This window comes from Pongo pygmaeus, chromosome 1, assembly GCF_028885625.2.
Source record: "Pongo pygmaeus isolate AG05252 chromosome 1, NHGRI_mPonPyg2-v2.0_pri, whole genome shotgun sequence".
Classification (NCBI taxonomy): domain Eukaryota; kingdom Metazoa; phylum Chordata; class Mammalia; order Primates; family Hominidae; genus Pongo; species Pongo pygmaeus.
Genome location: NC_072373.2, coordinates 144,934,144 through 144,957,037, shown reverse-complemented (window position 1 = coordinate 144,957,037; position 22,894 = coordinate 144,934,144). Strand labels below are relative to the sequence as shown.

Below are 22,894 nucleotides of genomic sequence, written 5' to 3'. Positions count from 1 at the left end.
AGGTGAGTTGAGTTAAACAAGCCCCTACTTATATCATGAAAGGCTATTATAAACTCATTGTTTATCACCAGTTTTAAATATATAACTTTGATTTGATGTCTGCAAACTACTGGGAAGAAAAGCAATTAAAAAGAACAATAACAAGCAACAAATTGAAAAAAAATAGCAAAATTAATTACAGAACATTGTGAATAGAGCTCTGTATTCATTTCCTGACAGACTACCATGAACTCTGTACCTTAAAACAAGAGAAATTTGTTCTCTCACAGTTCTAGAGACCAGAAGTTCGAAACCAGCAGGGCTAGTTCCATCTGGAAGCTCCAATGGAGAGAGAACCCATTCCTTGCCTCCTCCAGCTTCCTGTGGGCATTTGTTGGCTCGTAGCTGCATCACTCTAATCTCTGCTTCCACCTACACACTGCCTTCTCCTCTTCTTTAGTCAAATCTCCCCTTGCCTCCCTTTCAGAAGAACTCCTGTGACTACATTTAGGCCCCATCTAGATAATCCAGGAAAATCTCACCATCTCAGAATCCTTAACTTAATTAAATCTGTCAAATCCTTTTTGCCACATAAGGTAACATTCACAGGTTCCAGGGATTAGGGCATGGATGGCTTTGGGACCATTATTCAGGCTCCTACAACCTCATAAAAACATTCCAAAGTTGGAGAGAAATTCTAATAAAGATTTTACTTATTAGTTTACTACTTTATGTGGAACATAAAGGACAAAACATTAATAAAGGGGCACATAAAGGTCTGCCTCCAAGGGAATTGTGTGACTTAGTAAACAGAAAAGAAAAAATGTTGAGTTTGTGGATTAAAAAGCAAACTTGAAAGTGTGCCTCTTCACTTTCTGCTGGCAAGGAAAAAGAAAAAAAAGAGAAAAGAAAGAACAAGAGAAAAATAAGGTTTTAAAGAAAATAATTTTTAAAAAAGAATTTAAAAAGTACTTGACATACTTTCTCAGGAAAGCAAAAGCAGCCTGCACTGTGACTTAAACATAACAGTAGTAGAAATTCTCTTTCATTGTTATTTCTCTCTTTTTTGGCCTATAAAGGTCAGGCTCATAGAATAAGGAATTCATTGGTCTTCAGAGCATTCAAGGAAGCAGTGGGTGGAGAGTGCTAACCGAGAAGCTGACAAAAGTGTTGACTTCTGGTACTAAAGAGAGAAAATAGATAAAAATGAAGCAGATGATAAAAAAAGAAATAGAAAAAAGAGAGAGAAAATATTAGCCAGAACAAAATTGTAATGTGCAGAAGGGATCTACGTGTCCATAAGTAGGAAAATGGCAAAATATGTTCATCAGACAAGGACCCTTCAGCTGTGATGAGGAACATCCTTCATTCCAACAAGAAAGGAAGTTTACAAATTATCAAGGGAAAAATCAAGTTGCAAAACAGTATATCCAATATGACCCCACTTGTGTAAGACTGTGTATGTGTATTTGTACCAACATTCACATTTCTCTGTATGTACAGAAAAGTCTGGAAGTGTAGCCATCAATGTGTTCATTATGTTTACTTCTGAGGGATGGAATGGGAGAAGGGACAAGTGTGCAAGGCAAAGAGGGGACTTTTACCAGCCCCAGCGTTTATAAACATCAGTACATGGCTAATCTTTAACCTATACTCCTCACTCCAGATTATTTTGAAGCAAAGATAAAACTTTTAATAGATCTCTGTTGCTTGAATATTTTTATAATAGGTCTTTATTATTTGATAATGGTTGTGTTTACTGCTGGAAACTGTTAATAGATGCCATACTCTTAATAGCAATAGCTGTCATTTCCTATTGCAGTGTGAGGCACTGTTCTTTTATTTTTTTTTAATTCATGTCTTACTTAGATTTTGTAGGTATGTTTAATAAATTTAATACCCATTAAATTTAAATAGATGCATCTAGATAATATACTTTCTTTTTCTTATTATACTCTAAGTTCTGGGATACATGTGCAGAACATGCAGGTTTGTTACATAGGTATACACGTGCCATGGTGGTTTGCTGCACCCATCAACCCGTCATCTACATTAGGTATTTCTGCTAATGCTATCCCTCCCCTTAGCCCCCAGGCCCCTGGCAGGTCCTGGTGTATAATGTTCCCCTCCCTATGTCCATGTGTTCTCATTGTTCAACTCCCACTTATGAATGAGAACATGCAGTGTTTGGTTTTCTGTTCCTGTGTTAGTTTGCTGAGAATGATGGTTTCCAGCTTCATGTCCTTGCAAAGACACGAACCCCTCCTTTTTCATGGCTGCACAGTATTCCATGGTGTATATGTGCCACATTTTCTTTATCCAGTCTATGGGCATTTGGGTTGGTTCCAAGTCTTTGCTATTGTGAATAGTGCTGCAATAAACATACATGTGCATGTGTCTTTATAGTAGAATGATTTATAATCCTTTGGGTATATACCCTGTAATGGATTGCTGGGTCAGCTGGTATTTCTGGTTCTAGATCCTTGAGGAATTGCTACACTGTCTTTCACAATGGTTGAACTAATTTACATTCCCACCAACAGTGTAAAAGTGTTCCTATTTCTCCACATCCTCTCCAGCATCTGTTGTTTCCTCACCTTTTAATGATCGCCATTCTAACTGGTGTGAGATGGTATCTCATTGTGGTTTTGATTTGCATTTCTCTGACGACCAGTGATGATGATGAGCTTTTTTTCATGTTTGTTGGCTGCATAGATGTCTCCTTTTGAGAAGTGTCTGTTCATATCCTTTGCCCACTTTTTGATGGGGTTGTTTTTTTCTTGTAAAATTGTTTAAATTCCTTGTAGATTCTGGATATTAGACCTTTGTCAGATGAGTATCTTGCTATTACAAATTAGTCTGCTATGATAATTTCTGTACAAGTTTTCCTTACAGATATATGCATTCATTTCTTTTGGATAAATATCTAAGAATGGAATGTCTGGATCCTGTGATATGTATATGTTGAATTTTTTAAGATGTTGCTAAATATTTTGCAAAGTGGTTGTGCTATTTTACATTCCCACCTGCAGTATATGAGAGTCCCATTTCCTCCACATTCTTGCCAGTAGGGTCACTCTTTTAAAATTTAGCCATTCTAATTGCTGTGTGGTGGTATCTTTTTGTGGTTTTAATTTGCATTTCCTAATGACTAATGATAGTGGTTAATTTTCATGTCTTTATTTGCCATTTATATATACTCTTTCATGAAGTGTTTGTTCGTGTATTTTGCTCATTCCAGGGAGCAAGGGGAGTGTTTTTTTAATTATTATTGAGGTTTTGGAATTTTTTATATATCCCAGATGCCAGCCATTATCAGATATATGCAAATATATACTCCCAATCTGTGGTTTATCTTCTTATTCTCTCAGCAGGGTCTTTCAAAGGGCAGAAGTTTGTAAATTTGATGAAGTTCAGTTTATCAAAAACAATTTTTCATGTATCATGTTTTTGGTGACCAATCTGAGAAATCTGTGCATCATCCAAGGTTTTCTCCTAGAAGTTTTATACTTTTAGGCTTTACAGTTAGGTCTATGATGTATTTTGAGTTCATTTTTACGCATGATATGAGATGTGGATCAAAGCATTTTTTTATGCAGATATTTTATTGTTGCAGCACCATTTGTTGAAAAGACTATTCTTTCTTCACTGAATTGTCTCGTCAAAAATCTGTTGTCCATATATGTATGAATCTATTTCTGAACTATTATTCTATTTATGCCATTACTATACCATCTTGATTACTGTCACTTTATAAGTCACCTTAAAATCAGATAATTTTGGTCCTCCAACTTTGTTCTTTTTCAAAGTTGTTTGGTTAGTCCTTCATATGTGTATGTATATTTTAAAAATTTACATATGCAATTCTGACTTTCATAAAATTTCCACTAGGTGATTTGTTAGAAGCCCAACAACCCCCTTGTGACCTAGGCCCTGTTTAAATGCATTAAGGATATGGCTGATAATGGCTTAAGTACTGTTCCCTACCGGCTGAGGCTGAAAGTAGACCTGAGAAGTTGAGATGGCTAATACAAAAGCCAACAGTTTTTCAGAAGTGAACATAACATGGAACTGTAGCAGGAGCATCAAGGGACCCCACAGTTAGCAAAAAGAACCAAGAGCACCTAAGGAGAACTTCCAGTACTTTCTTAGGCATAGTTTAATATGCTCCCATTTTAAAATAAAGTACAAATAAACCCTATCCATCATTAACACTTTAGCATTTGAATCAGGTGATGAGACCACATTCTTCCAGGCAAGATTGTAAAACCAAATGGAAGGCAAGATTTCCCCGGAGGTAGAGAAAGAGGAGACAGATTCTGTTGGGCACAGGAAGGAAAGGCAAGACTGGTTGGGATATCTGAGACCCAAGGCAGCCAGAGGTGGCACATGGCCATGGGGGCCTGAGGGGAAAGGATTTACCAAGAGAGGTGAGAATATGCTGTTTTGGCCACTTTGCAAATTAACTGGGTGCCCCATGGCAGCAATTGCCTAGTGATTACCTGGAAAATCTTTATGTGTTTTTTTGTTTTTTTTGTTTTTTGACTGCCTATATGCAGTTCAGCATTTCCACTTCCTGCTGCATTTACAGAAGGGTCCCAAAGTTTATCTTGTGACATTTGGTCCTTTATTAAGAGGAAGCAATAGGAGGTCATTTTTAGAGGATAACATCCTGTGCTTTTACCATTTCCATAAAAGGGAGGGGATTTTGCTACTTCTCAAGAGAAAGCAGTATGAGAGAATCACTTCCAGCTTCTCTTTAAACCCCTAATTTACTGTTCCCCAAGTCACAAAGAATGACTCATCTGAGTAGTGAATTGAGAAGAACTTGAGCATGCTTGGCTAGGGGCCTTCTGCATTCTCTCACCACACACCAGCCTGTTGGTAACACATACTTTTGTGGTGATGACAGGCTCTGCCCATGCCAGGAGAGGTCTTTTTTCATTAACTCCACCAGTGACTAGGTGGGGATGATCAGATCACAGAGGATATATGAAGAAGCTTACTTGGCCATAGACCCAAGCCATATTCTCCAGCTTATCTTTATCAAAAGTAAATTTGGTATTTTGATCTCTATGTCTGGCTCCTATGCCCTGGTTCTAATCTTAGGAAGGAAAGATACGTTTTTGGTAATTTCCTACCAACCCTATGTTGATAGTTCAGGGGAAAATACGCTGGTAGGAGAGGGTTAAAAGTGTGAGAGGAAACAAAATGAAAAAAAAAAATGTGATCAGGGAAACAGCACTGAGAAGTCCTCAAGGCAGAAATGCAGGCTGTAAGAATTGGGCTTTGGCTCTGTTCCTGCCAGTGTGGAACCTACAGGGTTCATGAAGAATGGGCCCCATTTGGGACACAATCTCAGACTGCAGACAACCTCCCCAACCCTGCTATCACTCTGTCTATCACCAGCTCCGGGTGAGAATTAGTCAAGTGTCTTACCTGGACATGGTGCTTTTGTCCCTTAAAAAGAAAACAGACTGGTGTTATCTGTGTGTTCAACTTTCAATGCAGCTTTGACTTTTCTTGTGTCCCAACATTTGTGATAGAAAAGATGGAGATTGTCTTAGTCCACTTTGTGTTGCTATAAAGGAAAACCTGAGGCTAAGCAATTTATAAAGGAAAAAGGTTTATTTGACTCATGATTCTGGTGGCCAGAAAGTTCAAGATTGGGTGAGGGCTGCTGGCTGCTTCCATTCACAGGAGAAGGTGAAGGAGAGACAGTGTATGCACAGGTCACGTGGCGAGGAAGGGGTGGTGGTGGAGGGAGAGTGTGCAAGGAAGTACTAGGCTATTTTTAACAACTGGCTCTATTGGAACAAATACAGTGAGAATTCACTCCTTACTCCACATCCCAGGGAGGGCATTAATCTATTCATGAGGAATCTGCCTCCATGACCCAAACAACTTTCACCTCCCAAGACACCACACTGAGGATTAAATTTTGACAAGAGATTTGGTGGGGACAAACAAACCATAGCAGAGACTAAACTCAGTATTTCCCAGAGTGTGGTATGCATGTTAAGGTGTACGTAACTGTACATAGAGCTCACACCTTAATTATTTCAATAGTTATGAATTCATTTTAGTGTATGGAAAAAACTGTTTAACTCGTTAATGACAAGTGATACTGGTTTTCCATATATGGCAGCAGTGTGAAGTTTTACATTTCAATTTTTTTCAATTGAAAAAATAATTTTAGATAAAGTAATTATTACACACAGTATTTAAATATGGTAGAAATTGTGCAGGTTGTCTGTGAATGATGGGAGTCTAGGATAGCTAAAAGTAATTTGGTAAGAATTACAAGATATACCTAAGGTCAGGAATTCAAGACCAGGCTGGCTGACATGGTGAAACCCCAGCTCTACTAAAAATACAAAAATTAGCTGGGTGTAGTGGCACATGCCTGTAATCCCAGCTACTCAGGAGGCTGAGACAGGAGAATGGCTTGAACCCAGGAAGCAGAGGTTGCAGTGAGCCGAGATCACACCACCACACTCCAGCCTGGGTGACAGAACAGGACTCCAACTCAAAAAAAAAAAAAAAAAAAAGAAAGAAAGAAACAATTACAAGATATTCATTACTTGTATACAAATGAATACAAAATATTCAATACTTTTTAGAGGCTATTAATAGCAATGCTGGTTCTTTCTAACAGTGATGAATTCTAAAATTTGTGATGAATTAATACCACAAATCTTTTAGAGGTTAATTATAATCACACAAAGTTCACCAACAATTGAATCTTTTTTTTGGCTTCCAAAATGACACTTACTGTGAAATGTCCTGATTTACCCACCCACTGACTTGTAGTCACTAATTTTCCCAAGACCACTTTAACTATAAAAAAAAGACAAGTCATTTTTAAAAAAGAGATAAAACATTACTTTCTTAACCACAAATAATTTATTACTCAGGAGTGGATATTTTAAAAATTATGTAGACATTGCGATTATAGTATTTAGTCTTTTCCTAATGTCCTGATGCCTGCAACTTACTTTGAAATGCACACAAAAGTATGACAAATAATGGATAGATATGTGATTAAGCAAATATAACAAAAAGCTTATAAATTATAGACTCTAGATGCTAGATATATGTGTATTCACCATAAAATTTTCAACTTTTCTATAAAGTTGAAAGTGTTCATAAATGTTGAGGGAAAAGACACCAGTATGGCTTCTTTTATGTATATTTCCTTGGCTTTATAGGTGAATTTGATATAGAGTTCAGATCAAATGTAGATTTATAACCTTGGACAGATGGCATTTTATGCTCTGACATTTCTTATCTACCAGCCTAGACAAGTAGTTTTCACTTACCTAACGATTCAAACTTGCTCTTAGGTTAAAGAGTGGGTTTTACAATGGCCACAGGGGGAAAAAAGGTAAGAACAGACGCAAACAGGCTGGCAACCTGCATCTCCTTTCTTGAACAAAGGTCAAGAACAAGCGGTCACTGTTCAATATCTGCAGCTGTGAAAAAAATGTGAGCTGCAGGCATGCTGTTTCATAACTTTCACACACAAAAAAGTCTTGAATGTGAGGGGCTTTCCTGTTTCTTCATTTTATGTGTATTGCACTTTTCTAAAGTTGAAATTTTAAACTCTCTTGGGAAAATTATTTTGAAGAGTGGAATTTCCAAAGTATATAGAATATAGAGGGCAACACCAAGTTTCTACTACATCTATACCTCCATTAAGCAAAAAAACCAGATTAACCCAAATAACTTAAAAGCATGTCAAGTGGCCTTATGAAACAAATAAGAATGAAGTTAACCCAACCCAAGGGCAATGTTTACGCATTTTCTCACTTGCTTAAAACAAACACTTGACATTGAGGAAAATAAAAACATTAAATGTAGTGCCTGTCCCTCAAAGTGGTTTCTCTGCTATTTTTTCTAATAAGGAAGAGTTCTACTTATAGGGTTCATTCAAGTTTATGAAAATGTTTTCTTTTAACAAAATGAAAAATAGTTTTTCCCAGTTCTAGAGAAAGTGCATATGAAGTAAATTAGGTCAAAATTAAGAGGATATATTTTGCTTTTTATGATTTCTATAAAGAAATGATGCATTTTAACAAAATATTTCTTAAAGATGTTCCTTTGTTATGGTGAGATGTGCATTTTCATATACATATCACATAAATAACTGTTTAGACTGTGTTCTGCAGCAAAGAAATGCTACAAAAAATCACCCCAAATTTACCCACCCACTGACTTGTAGTCATTAATTTTCCCAAGACCACTTTAACTATAAAAAAAGACAAGTCATTTTTAAAAAAGAGATAACATTACTCTCTTAACCACAAATAGTTTATTACTCAGGAGTGAATATTTTTAAAATTATGTAGACATTGCGATTATAGTACTTAGTCTTTTCCTAACAAAAAGACAACCATTCTTAAGTATCTTATTGTAGTCATTCATTGATTAACAATTAATTGAATAGCTTCTATGTTATAGTCCCTAGGCATATGGCAATGAACTGGATATACAAAGTCCCTGCTGCCATAGAGATTACATTCTAGAGGAGTGGACATAGACAATAAATGAATAAACAAATAAATAAATGAGATAATTTCAGATAATGATAAAGCCTTGATGAAAATAAGCCCAGGTGATATGACAAAAAGTGACAATGGATGTTGGTATAGTTTTTTAAACATTTTTCTTCTTAAATTTGGTTTAAATGTAAACATTTACCAAAGTGATAAATATCTGCAGTTTAGTCAGATAGTACCATAAGTATTTATTAATAGCATTTGTTACAAAAAACAGAAATCTCCATCTGCTTCTTCCCCTTATTCTCAGAGCAGGCTGTTCAGAAGCAGGCTCTTTGAAGTGACATTTGAGCAGAGAAGCGAATGACAAAAAGGAGCTACTTAAGTAACATCTGGATAAAGAGCTTTCCAGACAGGTGCAATGGCAAGAGCTGAGAGTCTCAGACAGGAATGAGGGTCCCCAGTGTTGCTAGAGCCGGGGAGCAAGGGAGAAGGCCTAGGAAATGATGCAGTTTATCTTTTTCATATTAGCTTCCATGAATAGACTGGATCGTGGGTGTGGAGAGGGGAAAGTGATAGCAGAGACGAAATATGAGATTGAGGGATGATGGTGGCTTAGACTAGGGTGTTAGCAGTGACAAACTCCAATGCAGTTTCAGACACACAGCACTTAGACCTGTTGATGGCTGGGATATACAGGGTGGACGGGGTAAGAAAGACTCCAATTTTGGAGCAACAGGGTTCAGATGATTAGGAAAGTGTTGTGTATATTTGTCACTGTTTTGCCTGCTCAGCATCCAAATCTCCTTCTGCAGTCATAGAATCTACTTACTATGTAAGTTCTAAGAAAGGATGCAAGCTAATTCCTCTCTGCCTCCTGGAAGCTGGAGTACAATCTCATGCTTCTGTCTAGGACTGTGAATCAGGAGTAATGCAGAGTGAGGATGTTTTCTAACTAACTCCAGTGGGGAGTACATGAGGCTGCTTAGTGACAGTGACAGCAACAGCAGCGTCGTAACCAGGCATGGCCTTGATTGCTGTCATTCTGACGACCTAACCTCTCTTAGTTTCTGTTTATTTTCCAAGTCTATTTCTCAAGCTTGCCCATTAAAAAAAAAATTTAAAAATAGAGGTATGACATATAAAGGGCACAAATCTTAAGTATGCAACCTGATACGTAAACACCTATGAAACCACCACCTAGACCAAAATATAAAAGACTTTCAGCACCCTAAAAGTCTTCCCTCTGATACACTATTTTCTCAATAAATTCAACTTCTGCCTGAGTTAGCAAGTCCATTTCTAGCTGAGGCAGAATGCAATCAAGAAATCTGACTTGTGGCACTTTAGTGTTTATCAAATGTGACCCTTATTGCATTCAGAATGAAAATTGGTCAGGAAAAAGAGCAAAAGAGCATTTTTGTACCAAAGTCCTCAGGTGAGTAAGCCTCAAATTAAGACTTGTTATTAATCATAATACAACTTTATCATACCAAAGTACCTAAAAATTGATATATTTAATTTATAAAATCTTAACCATCAAAGTCAATCTGTGGTCTGGAAACTAAATTCTTTTCAGGGACCCTACCAGTACTCAACCCTGTTTCTTTAGGGTCCCTAACATGTAAAGCTACATAATCTGGAATTTTCCAGACAGTTATTTATTTTTTATATTTTATTTTTTGAGATGGAGTCTTCCTCTGTCACCCAGGCTGGAGTGCAGTGGCGCAATCTCAGCTCACAACAACCTCTACCGCCCGGGTTCACGCCATTCTCCTGCCTCAGCCTCCCGAGTAGCTGGGACTACAGGCACCCGCCACCATGCCAGGCTAATTTTTTGTATTTTTAGTAGAGACGGGGTCCAGACAGTTATCATGTGGGACTTTACTTAAATATATATGAAGTCTTGCTGGGCGCGGTGGCTCACGCCTGTAATCCCAGCACTTTAGAAGGCCGAGGCGGGCAGATCACAAGGTCAGGAGATCGAGACCATCCTGGCTAACACAGTGAAACCCCGTCTCTACTAAAAAAAGACAAAAAACAAAAAAAAAAAAAACAAAAAATGAGCCGGGCATGGTGGCAGGCGCCAGTAGTCCCAGCTACTCAGGAGGCTGAGGCAGGAGAATGGCGTGAACCCGGGAGGCGGAGCTTGCAGTAGCTGAGATCGCGCCACTGCTCTACAGCCTGGGCGACAGAGTGAGACTCCGTCTCAAAATAAATAAATACATAAAGATATATATGAAGTCTTCTGGCCTTCTTATTCTAGTAGTAACTCTATGAGCACCATCACCAAGTACAGATGCATTAGTACTAATCGTTAACAGGACATTATAAGACATTTTAATAACTATTAACAATACCAACGTTCAATAGAAGGAACTCACTGAAAAAACACGGAGTCATTTCAATCTCATTTGATGGCGCTCCATCATTCAGCTGCTCAGGCCGTACTCCTTTCATAGTCCACTGGCAGATTCTTTTAGCTCCTGCTTCAAAATATATCCAGAATCCAACCATATCTCACCATCTCTATTGTTTCTATCCTGGTCCGAATCTTTCTAGCCTGGACTACTGCAAAACTGGATGCTTGAAGGTAATAGTGAAATGCCTTCAAAATTCTAAAGAAAAGTGAGTTTGAACATAGGACTGCAGGCCCAATAAAAATAAAGTGTGAGGAAAAAATAAAGGCCTTGTCAGACACACAAGGACTCAAGTTTCTCTCCCATGTACCCTTTCTGGGGGAAAAAAAAGGCACCTGTAAATATACTTCAGCAAACAGAAAAGACAAATTCAAGAAACAATGCAGCAGAATAAAAAAGAAAACAAAAGAAAGAAGGAAAAAATAGGAGAACAAAGAAAATACATCCCAAGATGATAGCTAAAAATCACTTTGTCCAAATTCGATGAAGCTGATTAAGAAGCATAAAATGATCTCAGGGTTAGAGTGAAGAACATACTTTTTTCCTTCCTGTCAATTCTGTCAAAAAAAAAAATAAAGATAAGAATACAGTTCCAGAATCCCAAGGTGAGAGCTAAAAGCACTCTGAACAAATCTAGTAATTCAATAGTATGATTAAAAGAACAGCTACAGTAAAGCAAGTGTTTTTCTTCTGTCAAGAAATAAAAGCAGGCTGGAAGCAGTGGCTCAAACTGTAATCCCAGCACTTTGGGAGGCTGAAGCGGAAAGGATCGCTTGAGCCTACAAATTTGAGACCAGTCCTGGCAACATAACAATACCCCGTCTCTATTGGAAGATTTTTTTTAAAAAAAAGAAATAAAAGCAATTACTTACTCCAGGAACCATTAAAGTATGCAAAAGCCATGACCCAATTACGTAGCAAATGACACATGGCATGATTTGGGGAAGTTGACGGCTGGCTATAAAAGAATCCATCTGGCCTTTATGAGTGAAACATTCTGCTTAAATCAGCACATACTTAAGGATATAAGGTAGATAGATAGAAGGAGATAAATCACCTGGTTTACCTGTGCATACTTTTGCATAGTGTGACTGCTAGTTACTGATTTGCAGTGTTTAGAATAAATATACAGTATATACAATATACAAATAAATATACAGTATAAAGGGAAAATATACATCTATTAAAACTGATTATATAAACTAATAGTATAACAAGAGAAGTCAGGAGGTAAAGGACAGTAATGAGTTGGAAGGGAAGTATAAGGTTGGTCATTTCCTCAATGTTAGGGAAATGTATTTAAAATCAATGGATCAAAAAAATTATTAACTAAAGTTATAAAGGAGAACAAATGAACTAAAAACATAACAAAAATGGTGAGAAGGAATGAAGTGAGATAAATTGTTTATCATTCATAAAATGACAAATTCGGCTTAAATGATAAACAGCAGCAAGAAATGTGCTGTTACCTCTAAGAGGTGAAATTGGTGTGGATGGCAGACAGAAACACTTGTACTTTTATTTTCTATCCATCTGAATTGTTTAGAATTTTTATTCATGTACATGCTCTAAAATTAAAATTGTTTTTAATCCAAAAAAATATTAGAGGCTGAGCATAGTGGCTCACGCCTGTAATACTTGCACTTTGGGAGGCTGAGGCGGGTGGATTGCTTGAGCCCAGGAATTTGAGACCAGCCTGGGCAATATACTGAGACTTTGTCTCTATTTAAAAAAAAAAAAAAAAAGAAAAGAAAAATTAAAGCTGGCTGCCTCAGAAAGGAGCAACAGTTAACACTACAGAAAGATCCTAGGAAATTATAAAAAGCAGGTATAAAAACTCTCAAAAAATATTTGCAGTAAAATGCCATTTAAAGTAAAGACATCTAAACTTATCCAACACTTCTGGTACAGCAGAGTCAATAAAAGCAGTTTATAGCTATAACTTGGTGATTAGACAACAAAAAAATGATAGAATTCTCTAAGAGGGCAGAGATCAACTTTAAAACTATTCTCATCCAAAATAACATAGTAATATAGTAATACAAGCATGGCCCTTAAAGTATCTCAGATTCTGGAAAATTTTGGACAAATAAATGTTATTTACATATATTGATGGATAATACATGATGGTCCAAAACTTTAACACCTTTGTTTAAAAAGAATATTAAAATAAGTGATCCTTAAAACCATGCGATCTCAGCTACTGCAAGCTCCGCCTCCCGGGTTCACGCCATTCTCCTGCCTCAGCCTCCTGAGTAGCTGGGACTACTGGCGCCTGCCACCATGCCCGGCTCATTTTTTGTTTTTTTTTTTTGTTTTTTGTCTTTTTTTAGTAGAGCATAACACAAAGATTATAATATTTTAATAAAATTTTTACATTTCTAGAACAATTTATTCAATTCATACATGATATAGCAACAAAAGGAAGGAAACTGAGACAGCTTTCCTATAAAACATTCAAGAGTACTTTCCTTTGACTACTCAATATATATGTTCTCTTGGTATTCTTCTGAATTGTTAACACAAAGTTTTAAAAAATGAAAATTGCATATAAAAATATTTATCTTTTTTAACAATGGGTTTTCAAATTAAATAATGTCTGTTTATCAATATTTATTGCATAGAAATATTTTAAGTACTTTAATATTTAGAAAAACATCAGGAAGTCAGTTTTTCAATGGCTGCCATATCTTAAAAGTTGGTAACTTAAAGTCTATTTATAATTTTAAAATTACATATTCTGTAGATATAAAAGTTTAAAAAAATACATTTTGATTTAATACAAAAGCCTTCTAAATTTACATTTTCAAACATTACTGTGATTCTATAACATTGTATATATACTTAGCCAAAATAAGTTAATTTTTAAAAATCAGTAACATGTAATATGCTGGCAAGACTTTAGAAACAAATCGGGGTAATTATAAAGTCAATGTTATAAATGTACTACTACAAATAAATAATTAAAACAAAGCAGAATATAAAAATGCATAGAACAGGGGCAGATTTATTAAATCTAAGTCACCAGTGCAGAAATCTGGGTACTTAATCCCTTAAGGAGTTAGAGGATTTCAAATTTAAAAGATGACTTTTCCCAGGGGACATTGTGACTTTCTGTGAATAAAGGAAAGAAAGTCTATTATTTCTATTCAGATGCTTCTAGAGTATTATTGTTCAAGTGTTTTTATGTAATTCCTCCTTTAATTTAAATGTTCTTTCCCTGAAAAAAATATTTTAAGATAATAATTTTGGCCTCATGACATATATACTTTAAAAATACATGTGATTCTACAGTAATCCCTCCCCCATCCTGATATCTATACATATATGCATTTATAAATATATACATAGTTTCAGGATTATAAAAATATTTAATTTTTATAAGCTTAAATAATTACTGTTAATACAGAAAACATTAATACTTGTATAATTTCACTTTTATTTATAAAAAGATTTTCTTATAGCAGCATTTGCATTACAAATAAAATTTGACCAAAGGATGTTGCAGTGTACCAGGACCCGTACTGCAAATCAGACTGAGCAGCTGTGATGTTCCTCTAAAAGAACCTCTAGAGGCCGGGCGCAGTGGCTCACACCTGTAATCCCAGCACTTTGGGAGGTCAAGGTGGGCGGATAATCTGAGGTCAGGAGTTCGAGACCAGCCTGGCCAACATGGTGAAACCCCATCTTTACTAAAAATACAATAATTAGCTGGGCACGGTGGTGGGCGCCTGTCATCACAGCTATTCAGGAGGCTGTGGCAGGGGAATCACTTGAACTGGGGAGGTGGAGGTTGCAGTGAGCTGAGATCGCACCAGTGCACTCCAGCCTGGGCGACAGAGTGAAACTCTATCTCAAGAAACAAAAAAAAAGGACATCTGTCTCAGCTACAGAAGAGTGGTTCCCATAAAGCAGAAAAACTTTGAGGGGCTAATAACTTATGTGAACCTCCTTAAGTGCATTTGAAAGTTATCTCCATAGAGTTGGCAAGATTTAGTAAAATATCCTAAGAAGTCCAAGTTTTATTGATCCCCAGAAAAGTTCTCTAGTGAGATAAGTAAAAATTATATTAATGAATAGTGTTTTTAATTGAATCAGATAAACTTATTAGAAATTAATTAAAGATTTCAAGAGTAAAAAAATGAAAACATCACTGTGGGTGGTATAAGAAAATAACAACAGATTTGAAACTTTAAGACATTACAAAAAAAAAACCCCTCAATCTCAAAAACTCATATTAAGCTTGTTTTTGTTGAGCTCACGTTCCAGATTTCCAATCAAAGTATCAATACTTTCTTGTAGATCTCTGAGATTGTTTTTTCGATCCACTGTAGACTCAATTGTCTGCATTGTCAAATATGTCTGAAATGTACACTCTTTGGGCATGGGAATTGGCTGTTCAATCATTACTTCTGGCCCATCCATTTTGCTATAATTTTCTCCGATTTCTCTATCTTCTGAAGGGACATCATCATAATCCACATCATTTAAATTTTCTTTTGTATTTAAAAAGTAGTTTTCCCCACAGCTGCTCCAGTCTCCTGCATAACGATTGCTAAGTGGACTGTCTAATCGGTTTTGCTTTGGCCTAAGTACTCCTGATGAATCAGTACCACTCAAATTTAACATATGAGGTCGTTCTTTCTTCTGCCTCAAATAATTCAGAGAAGACTTCTGCTCTGGGAATAAATTGTCTGTTGATTTTTTGACAGTTGAACGCTGCACTAGAAATAAACAATAATTTTGCTTTAGTGACAGTAATCCAACTGAACTTAAAAAAAAAAGCTAAAGATAAGCCATTTAATCATCAACTACAAACATGCATTAAAACAAAAACATGCACTCTATCAAAAGAAAGCATTCCATAATTATTTTTTATTACCAGACATAATCTAGATTAAGGATAGAAGCAGTATAACGTTCCATGGTGCTAATTCATGCTACATCATAACGTCCCCAAACAAATCACATTTCCAATGTCGATTAATTTTCTGTGCAACTTTATTATTATCTAGCTATAATTCAAACAATAGCTAAGCTGGTAGCTTCTCCTAAATTAAAAGCTACAGCAAAAAGCAGGCAAGGCATGTTGGTGTACAAACAAACAAAATATAACAAAAAGTTCCTTTGTCTGCAAACATCTAAATGAGGCAAAGGCATCTAAAGTGATCAGCCTAATAAGTTCTGACCCTTGTGGGCTTTTCTGCAATTCTATTAGCAGCAGAGTCATAGTTTACTAAGCAGATCAAATTTCACTTTGATAAAATGTGCTAATACTAGATTTGACCACTTGTTACCTGAGTTTGATTATACAGCATTATCTACTATCTTCATTTATTGCCTGGAAATAGTACAGATATTTTATTTTCTCATTCTGGTTAGGTATTCAACAATCCCAAATAACATTTTCCATATTAAGACTAGTTTCTTCTGAGAGTATGCATTGTGTTAGCCATATAGACGATCACCACAGAGACACATTACTTCATTACAAACCAAGGTTTACTCTTGTGTGTTGAACAAAATATTTAAGGCTATTCTGTATATAAAATAGACAATTTAAAATGCTGACACATAGCTATTAAAGATTACCCATAATATCTTTCTCTTTCTGCTTGTTTATTCTCCATGAATAAGTGCCCCTTCATCTCTATTTCCCTTCACTAAGATAAAGCAACATAAATCAGTGATAACACACCAACTTTGTACTCTCCAATATATAATGAATGCTTGTTTGCTATTATATAAAATAAGACAACTGAAAAACTATAAAAACATATATATGGTTCTAGTTTTCCAGACTTAAAGTGATATTCATAATATTTTTCAGAGATCTCATACTTTTTTAAATTTAGATTTTATTGAAATATTTGATAACTGTACACAGGTATGTTTTTAACATTTATATTGCATTTTTAAGATGGTTATTATGTATCACTATAGATAGCCAAAATTTCTTGATCTAAAATTTTCTAGAAAATAAAGGTTAGATATTTACTTCAAATTGATCTTTAATGTTAGTATTAATATAGAATGGTCCATACCATCAACTGATATAAGTGCAGAATGGATAAATGAATTTTCCACTGTGTAATTATTCATATTCTTTTTCCTCCTCTAGCTGCTTATCACCACTATCTCCTTGCTTTTCCCCCCTCATTCTTTGTGCTATTTCTGTTCTTTTTAGTGCTTAACTGTCATGCCTGTTGTTTTCACCAACCAATTACAATATTCTGCTAGCCTTGAGGTTATCTGGTCTGATCTAACCATGTATTTTTGCTTTATGTCTTAAACTTGTCCTATTGTGCCTGCATTTTCAGACATTATGTCTGCAAAATCCAGATTCATTTTGTTGCCAGTTGCTTACAGTTACTTACCTAAGACCCTATTGAAACATTATTTCTGTATATTATCTTGGAAAATATTAAGAAACCAATTAAACTGATATTTTATATCTTTTAGACTAAAAATTTCAATTTCTGAAAAACCAACATCACTGACTTTTTAGACTACTGATGTCAGAGTGGTTTACAACTAAATATATGGTGAAAATGGCTAATTTTAACCTCAAAAGTTCTGGTTTTCCCATCACTGTTGACTACCCACCTTCAATAGAATAAAATTAAAAATGCAGTCTATAAGGTTGCTGAAAAAGAATTCAAAATGTAATAAGTACTAAGAAACTTAATTTTTCCTTATCTTATTTTCTACCAGTAGATTTGTTTCTAATTACTACTTTATTATCCTTTTATCTATAAATACCTTATTTAATAAAAATATACTGACTGTCTAGTTAGTGCCAAATACTCTGCTAGGACCTGGGAATATAAAGTTAAAAATAATCCCCAACCTCACCAAACTTAAAATCTTGTAAGATAGATGAAATAAAAATAAATAAGAGAAAAACTGATACCTTTTCCAAAAAACTTACCCCAAATATATTTATCATAGAAAATGTGGTATAGCGGCCAGGTGGTGGCTCACGCCTGTAATCCCAGCACTTTGGGAGGCCAAGGCAGGCAGATCACTTGAAGTCAGGAGTTTGAGATCAGCCTGGCCAACATGGTGAAACCCCATCTCTACTAAAAATACAAAAATTAGCTGGGCGCAGTGGTACATGCCTGTAATCCCAGCCACTCAAGAGGCTGAGGTAGGAGAACTGCTTGAACCTGAGAGGCAGTGGTTGCAGTGAGTCAAGATTGCACCAGTGCACTCCAACCTGGGTGACACAGTGAGACTCCATCTCAAAAAAAAAAAAAAAAAAAAAAGGAAGAAAATGTGGTATAGCAAGGATCTAGGAATTATACTCTCTCTAAATTGATTTCTCCATCTTTAAAGTGATAGGGTGGCCAGCAGTATTATTTTCAGTATTCTTAAAACAGAAAATGAATATCTAAAAGAAACATTTTTGTGAAAACTCAATACATAAAACAGATAAAAAGAAGGCTGTTCTGGTCAATGGGCAAGTGTGTTTCCATTTTGTTCCCCTACCCCTTGCTGATCTGGCTTCTAAGCTGCTTCCAAAGAACCCCAGAGCTTAGTAGAAGACAATCTAAAAAACTATTGGCAGGATGACTTTTACCTTCTAATGCTGATATGCTGAAGTTCTAACCAATTACTTTGAAGATAGGATTTTTCAAATATAAATCTCAAAGCAAATTATCTTCTTGCCCAAAATTAAAAAACAAAAAATAACATGAAACAAAACAAAAAGTTTAGAAAATAAAAAATAAGGGGGCGACTCTCTTTAACTCTGGAATTGGAGAATTTCCAAATGGAAAAATAAGATATGCATACCAAGGAAAGCTAAAACCTTCTATTGAATGCATGGAGATAGGACAGGCATTCACTGAGTTAATATGCTATGGCCTACTAGTCTTTGCCACATTCTCTATGTCACCATCAACTTTCTCAGGCCAAGTAAGTGCACCTCGTCTACTTGATTTCTGCCTTTTCTTGAATTCAACAGCAGGTGATTGACAGGGTAAAACTGTTGTTTCTTCTCATCTTTCTGCCCTGTTCTTTGTCTGAGGTACTACAACTAAAGAAAAATAACAGGTTATAGAAAAAGGAGCAGTTATTTTTAAAACCAACAACACAAATCTTTGGAATAAGGTGCTGTACACTAGGAACAGCTGTTTAAGGCTGTCTTTAGAATACAGTGAATTTGAAATCTGAACCTGCTTTTTCTATAACACAAGATATACATTGTTTCTTCTCTCAAACCCAAAACTAAGGTGGCTACTATTACAAAACAATAAAATGACCTTAACCTCTGGCACAGAATAATTAATAATTAATAATAACAAACTCAGGCACTGACAGTAAACTTAATGGAATCTCCAGGGAAGCAAGTTTTCATTTGTGGTAATGACAAGCTGGCTTTCTCCTAAATTCTTGGTGTTTACTAGAATTAAAGCTGTTCTAGAAAAAGGAGACACAGTTGACACTCTGAAAGATCCGTTATGTTGAGCATCAAATGCTGAAATTAGCTCAATTACCCACAGAATCTTGATTCAGGGTTTTAAAATAGTTAAAATAACATTCTAATTCAGTTAAAACATGAATTAGAATAATTTTTAAGCCTGCATTTAAAAGAAAGTAAAAGCTTTAAACTTTCCAAATTTTAAAGTTGAATTTTTTTTTTTTTTTTTTTGAGACGGAGTCTCACTCTGTCCCCCCGGGCTAGAGTGCACTGTCGCAATCTTGGCTCACTGCAACCTCCACCTCCCTGGTTCAAGTGATTCTCTTGCCTCAGCCTCCCAAGTAGCTGGGACTACAGGTGCCCACCACCATGCCCAGCTAATTTTTTTGTATTTTTAGTGGAGGCGGGGTTTCACTATGTTGGCCAGGCTGGTCTCAAACTCCTGACCTTGTGATCCACCTGCCTCGGCCTCCCAAAGTGCTGGAAAATTTTTATTAACTTAATTTTTAATTCACTTTAAATGATGAAATCAAGCATTCTCTTGTACTTTAATCTTTCTGTATATATATACATAACAAAAGAGTAACCAAAGACATTGACTGAGCGCTCACTTTGTGCTAAACATTTTGCTCATTGCCTTAGATGTTTTATCTCAATCTTTACAACAACCCTGAGGCAGGCATTATTTAGAGAGAAGCAAACTGGGAGTTGAAGAGGTTAAAGTTTTTGCTGTAGCCCATCCTGCTGGCAAGTGCCACCATCCAGATCTGAACCCAAACCTAACCCCAGGGCCAAGCATGGTTACTAGTGTGCTCTACGCTAAACACCAAAGTACTTCACACTTGGTCCCATGCAGTGTGGGGCGAGAGTAGCAGGGGTTACTAAAAGCTAAGAAAATTTTGGAATTTAAATGCAGGGTCCTTTATAGAATGTCAAATTAAACACATATTTCTTTTAACTCTGAAATTATATCAGAGATAATTAGGAAAATAACTGTCAGTCTTTAGTTATTGATTGAAATAAGGATTGGATAAGAAAGATGGAAAGGTCAAAGATAATTCCCAATTCAAGCTGAGATAATTTGACTAATGACCATGAATGCAGTTAAAGACATAAAGAAGAACTGATTTAAGGAGAAAAATGAATTCTGCTTTATACCAGTTGAACTAAAAATGAGAAGAGTAAATAAATTAGTGTTTATTGAGTCTCTATTACATGTCAAGAGCTATGCTGAGCACATTACCTACACAATTTTTTAAAATCCTAATAAAAATTTATAAACATATTATTAAATCCATATGACAAAAGATGATACAAGGCTCCACGATGTTAAGAAACCAACCCAAGGTCAGATTGCTAATAAGTGGCACAACCAGGATTTAAATCCAGATCTGACCAAATCTAAAATGTGCAAATGAATCTACATGCCTACAATGTCATCAGCAAAGGCAGAAAACATTTAAATGAAAAAAATCTAAAGGGCAGATATCAATTCACAACATTTTGAAAAAGCAAAATCTAGAAGAATTTCTTCAATCATATATGAGCATATTTAATGATTAGTTAATTCAAATACCCTATCATTGAAAGTGAAAAATATTTCCATAGAATCATTTACCTGGCCAGAGTTGGAGTAAGTAATGAAGAACTTCAATGTGTTTTTTAAAATCCAAAGCACTTGCAAGTTCTTCTGAATCAGTAAAGACTCTGTTGTTATGGGTGGAAGGCTCTTGCCTCTGACTTAATAATACTGGTCCAAAGCACACAGCCAAATTCTGGCACGTCATCTTATTCACTTCATGATAGGAAGCCACCAATTTCAAATGATCCAACAACATCTTTAGGGTTGCCTAAATTAAATTAAATTTCAATTAATATAGTCATAAAGGGGCAAATTCAAGGACACAATTTATAGCAGGAAATACAGATAAGCATCTTGTCACTTTTAAAAAGATTTTTTTAAAGATTTGCTTATAAATTTGATGTTTGGAACCTAGAACATAGTTTCTAATAGAAACATTATATGGGGCCTAAATTATGTTCCAGCCGGGCACAGTGGCTCATGCCTGTAATCCTAGCACTTTGGGAGGCTGAGGCAGGAGGATCACCTGAGGTCAGGAGTTCAAGACCAGCCTGGCCAACATGGTGAAACCCCACTCTACTAAAATACAAAAATTAGCTGGGCATGGTGGCGGGTGCCTATGATCCCAGCTACTCAGGAGGCTGAGATGGGAGAATTGCTGGAACCCGGGAGATGGTGGTTGCAGTGAGCCGAGACTACACCCCTGCACTCCAGCCTGGGTAGCTGAACGAGACTCTGTCAAAAAAAAATTCTGTTCCAACTACACAATTTAGTCCATTAAATGGTTAAAATATACATTCTTTATTAAATACTTATGAATGCATTCCAAATTTCAGCTGGAATCCCCGGGAAAATGCATCCATTAACTCTTTCTCTTCTAACACGGCAACAGCAAAGGCTGTGATGAAAAGGGGATTAGGGTAAGAATGTTCATTTTTAAGTACAGATAAGTCCTGTAGTTGTAAGTTGTAATCATTATCATGCTTAAATCTAGGAAGCTAACCATTCCGGAACATGGCCAGGTTCTACAATGATTTCGATTATGAAAGACATGTTTAAAAGGCCAATGTGCTTCTTAACTAATATAAATATAAATAAATATATAGAGAGTAAATAAACCTAAAAAAGAAGAATAGTACAGTTAGAAATGAAAGAAAAAAATTACCGAAAAAAATATTTTTTAATCCTTAAAGAAACTAGTAAGGGGAGTTGGCTCAAAAAGTGGAATGGTTATTTAGGTTTCAACAATTATGGAAAGAAATCATGTTTTTTGATATAGTGGCATAGGATCAATCATTTAACAAAATGAGTAATTTTTTTCTTCAACATTGTATTGAAGACATTGATGCCAATTAAAAACTTTAATTTTTTTTTCTTTTTTTTGAGACAGGGTCTCACTCTGTTGCCCAGGCTGGAATACGGTGGCATGATCACAGCTCACTGCAGCACCGACCTTCCTGGCTCAAGCAATCTTCCCACCCCAGCCTCCCAAGTAGCTCGGGCTACAGGCGTGCTGGACACCATACCCACTAATTTTTTAAAAATTTTTTGTAGGCCAGGCATGTGGCTCACGCCTGTAATCCCAGCACTTTGGGAGGCCGAGGCAGGTGAATCATCTGAGGTCAGAAGTTTGAGACCAGCCTGGTCAACATGGGAAACCCCAACTGTACTGAAAATACAAAAAAATAGCTGGTGTGGTGGCGCACGCCTGTAATCCCAGCTACTCAGGAAGCTGAGACAGGAGGATCGCTTGTTCTGGGAGGCAGAGGTTTCAGTGAGCCAAGCTTGTGCCACTGCACTCCAGCCTGGGTGATAGAGCGAGACTCCATCTCAAAAAAAACATTTTTTTTTTTTTTGTAGAGACAGGCCTTGCTATGTTGTCTAAGCTGGTAAAAATCTTGTTTAAAGAAAAATCAAAATAACATTATTTCTGGAGCCAAAAGTGACAAATGAATTTGCTGGTCAGAAGGCCATTTAGTAGCTGTGG

The 22,894-nt window shown here is 36.1% G+C and overlaps 1 protein-coding gene across 2 annotated transcripts in view; it reads right to left on the bottom strand.

Annotated features, from left to right (window-relative positions):
• Positions 1 to 8,276: 8,276 nt before the first annotated feature.
• SYDE2 (synapse defective Rho GTPase homolog 2) overlaps positions 8,277 to 22,894 on the bottom strand; it is a 47,557-nt gene continuing 32,939 nt past the window's right edge. The window contains exons 6-7 of one of the 2 annotated variants that reach the window (XM_054478123.2): positions 20,944 to 21,175; positions 8,277 to 15,624 (exon numbers count right to left, since the gene is read on the bottom strand). In XM_054478123.2, coding sequence (XP_054334098.2) covers positions 15,125 to 15,624; positions 20,944 to 21,175 — 732 coding nt within the window. In that variant the 3' untranslated portion in view covers positions 8,277 to 15,124. The remainder of the gene's footprint in view (positions 15,625 to 20,943; positions 21,176 to 22,894) is intronic. The other variant, XM_054478124.2, reaches the window with a different exon arrangement.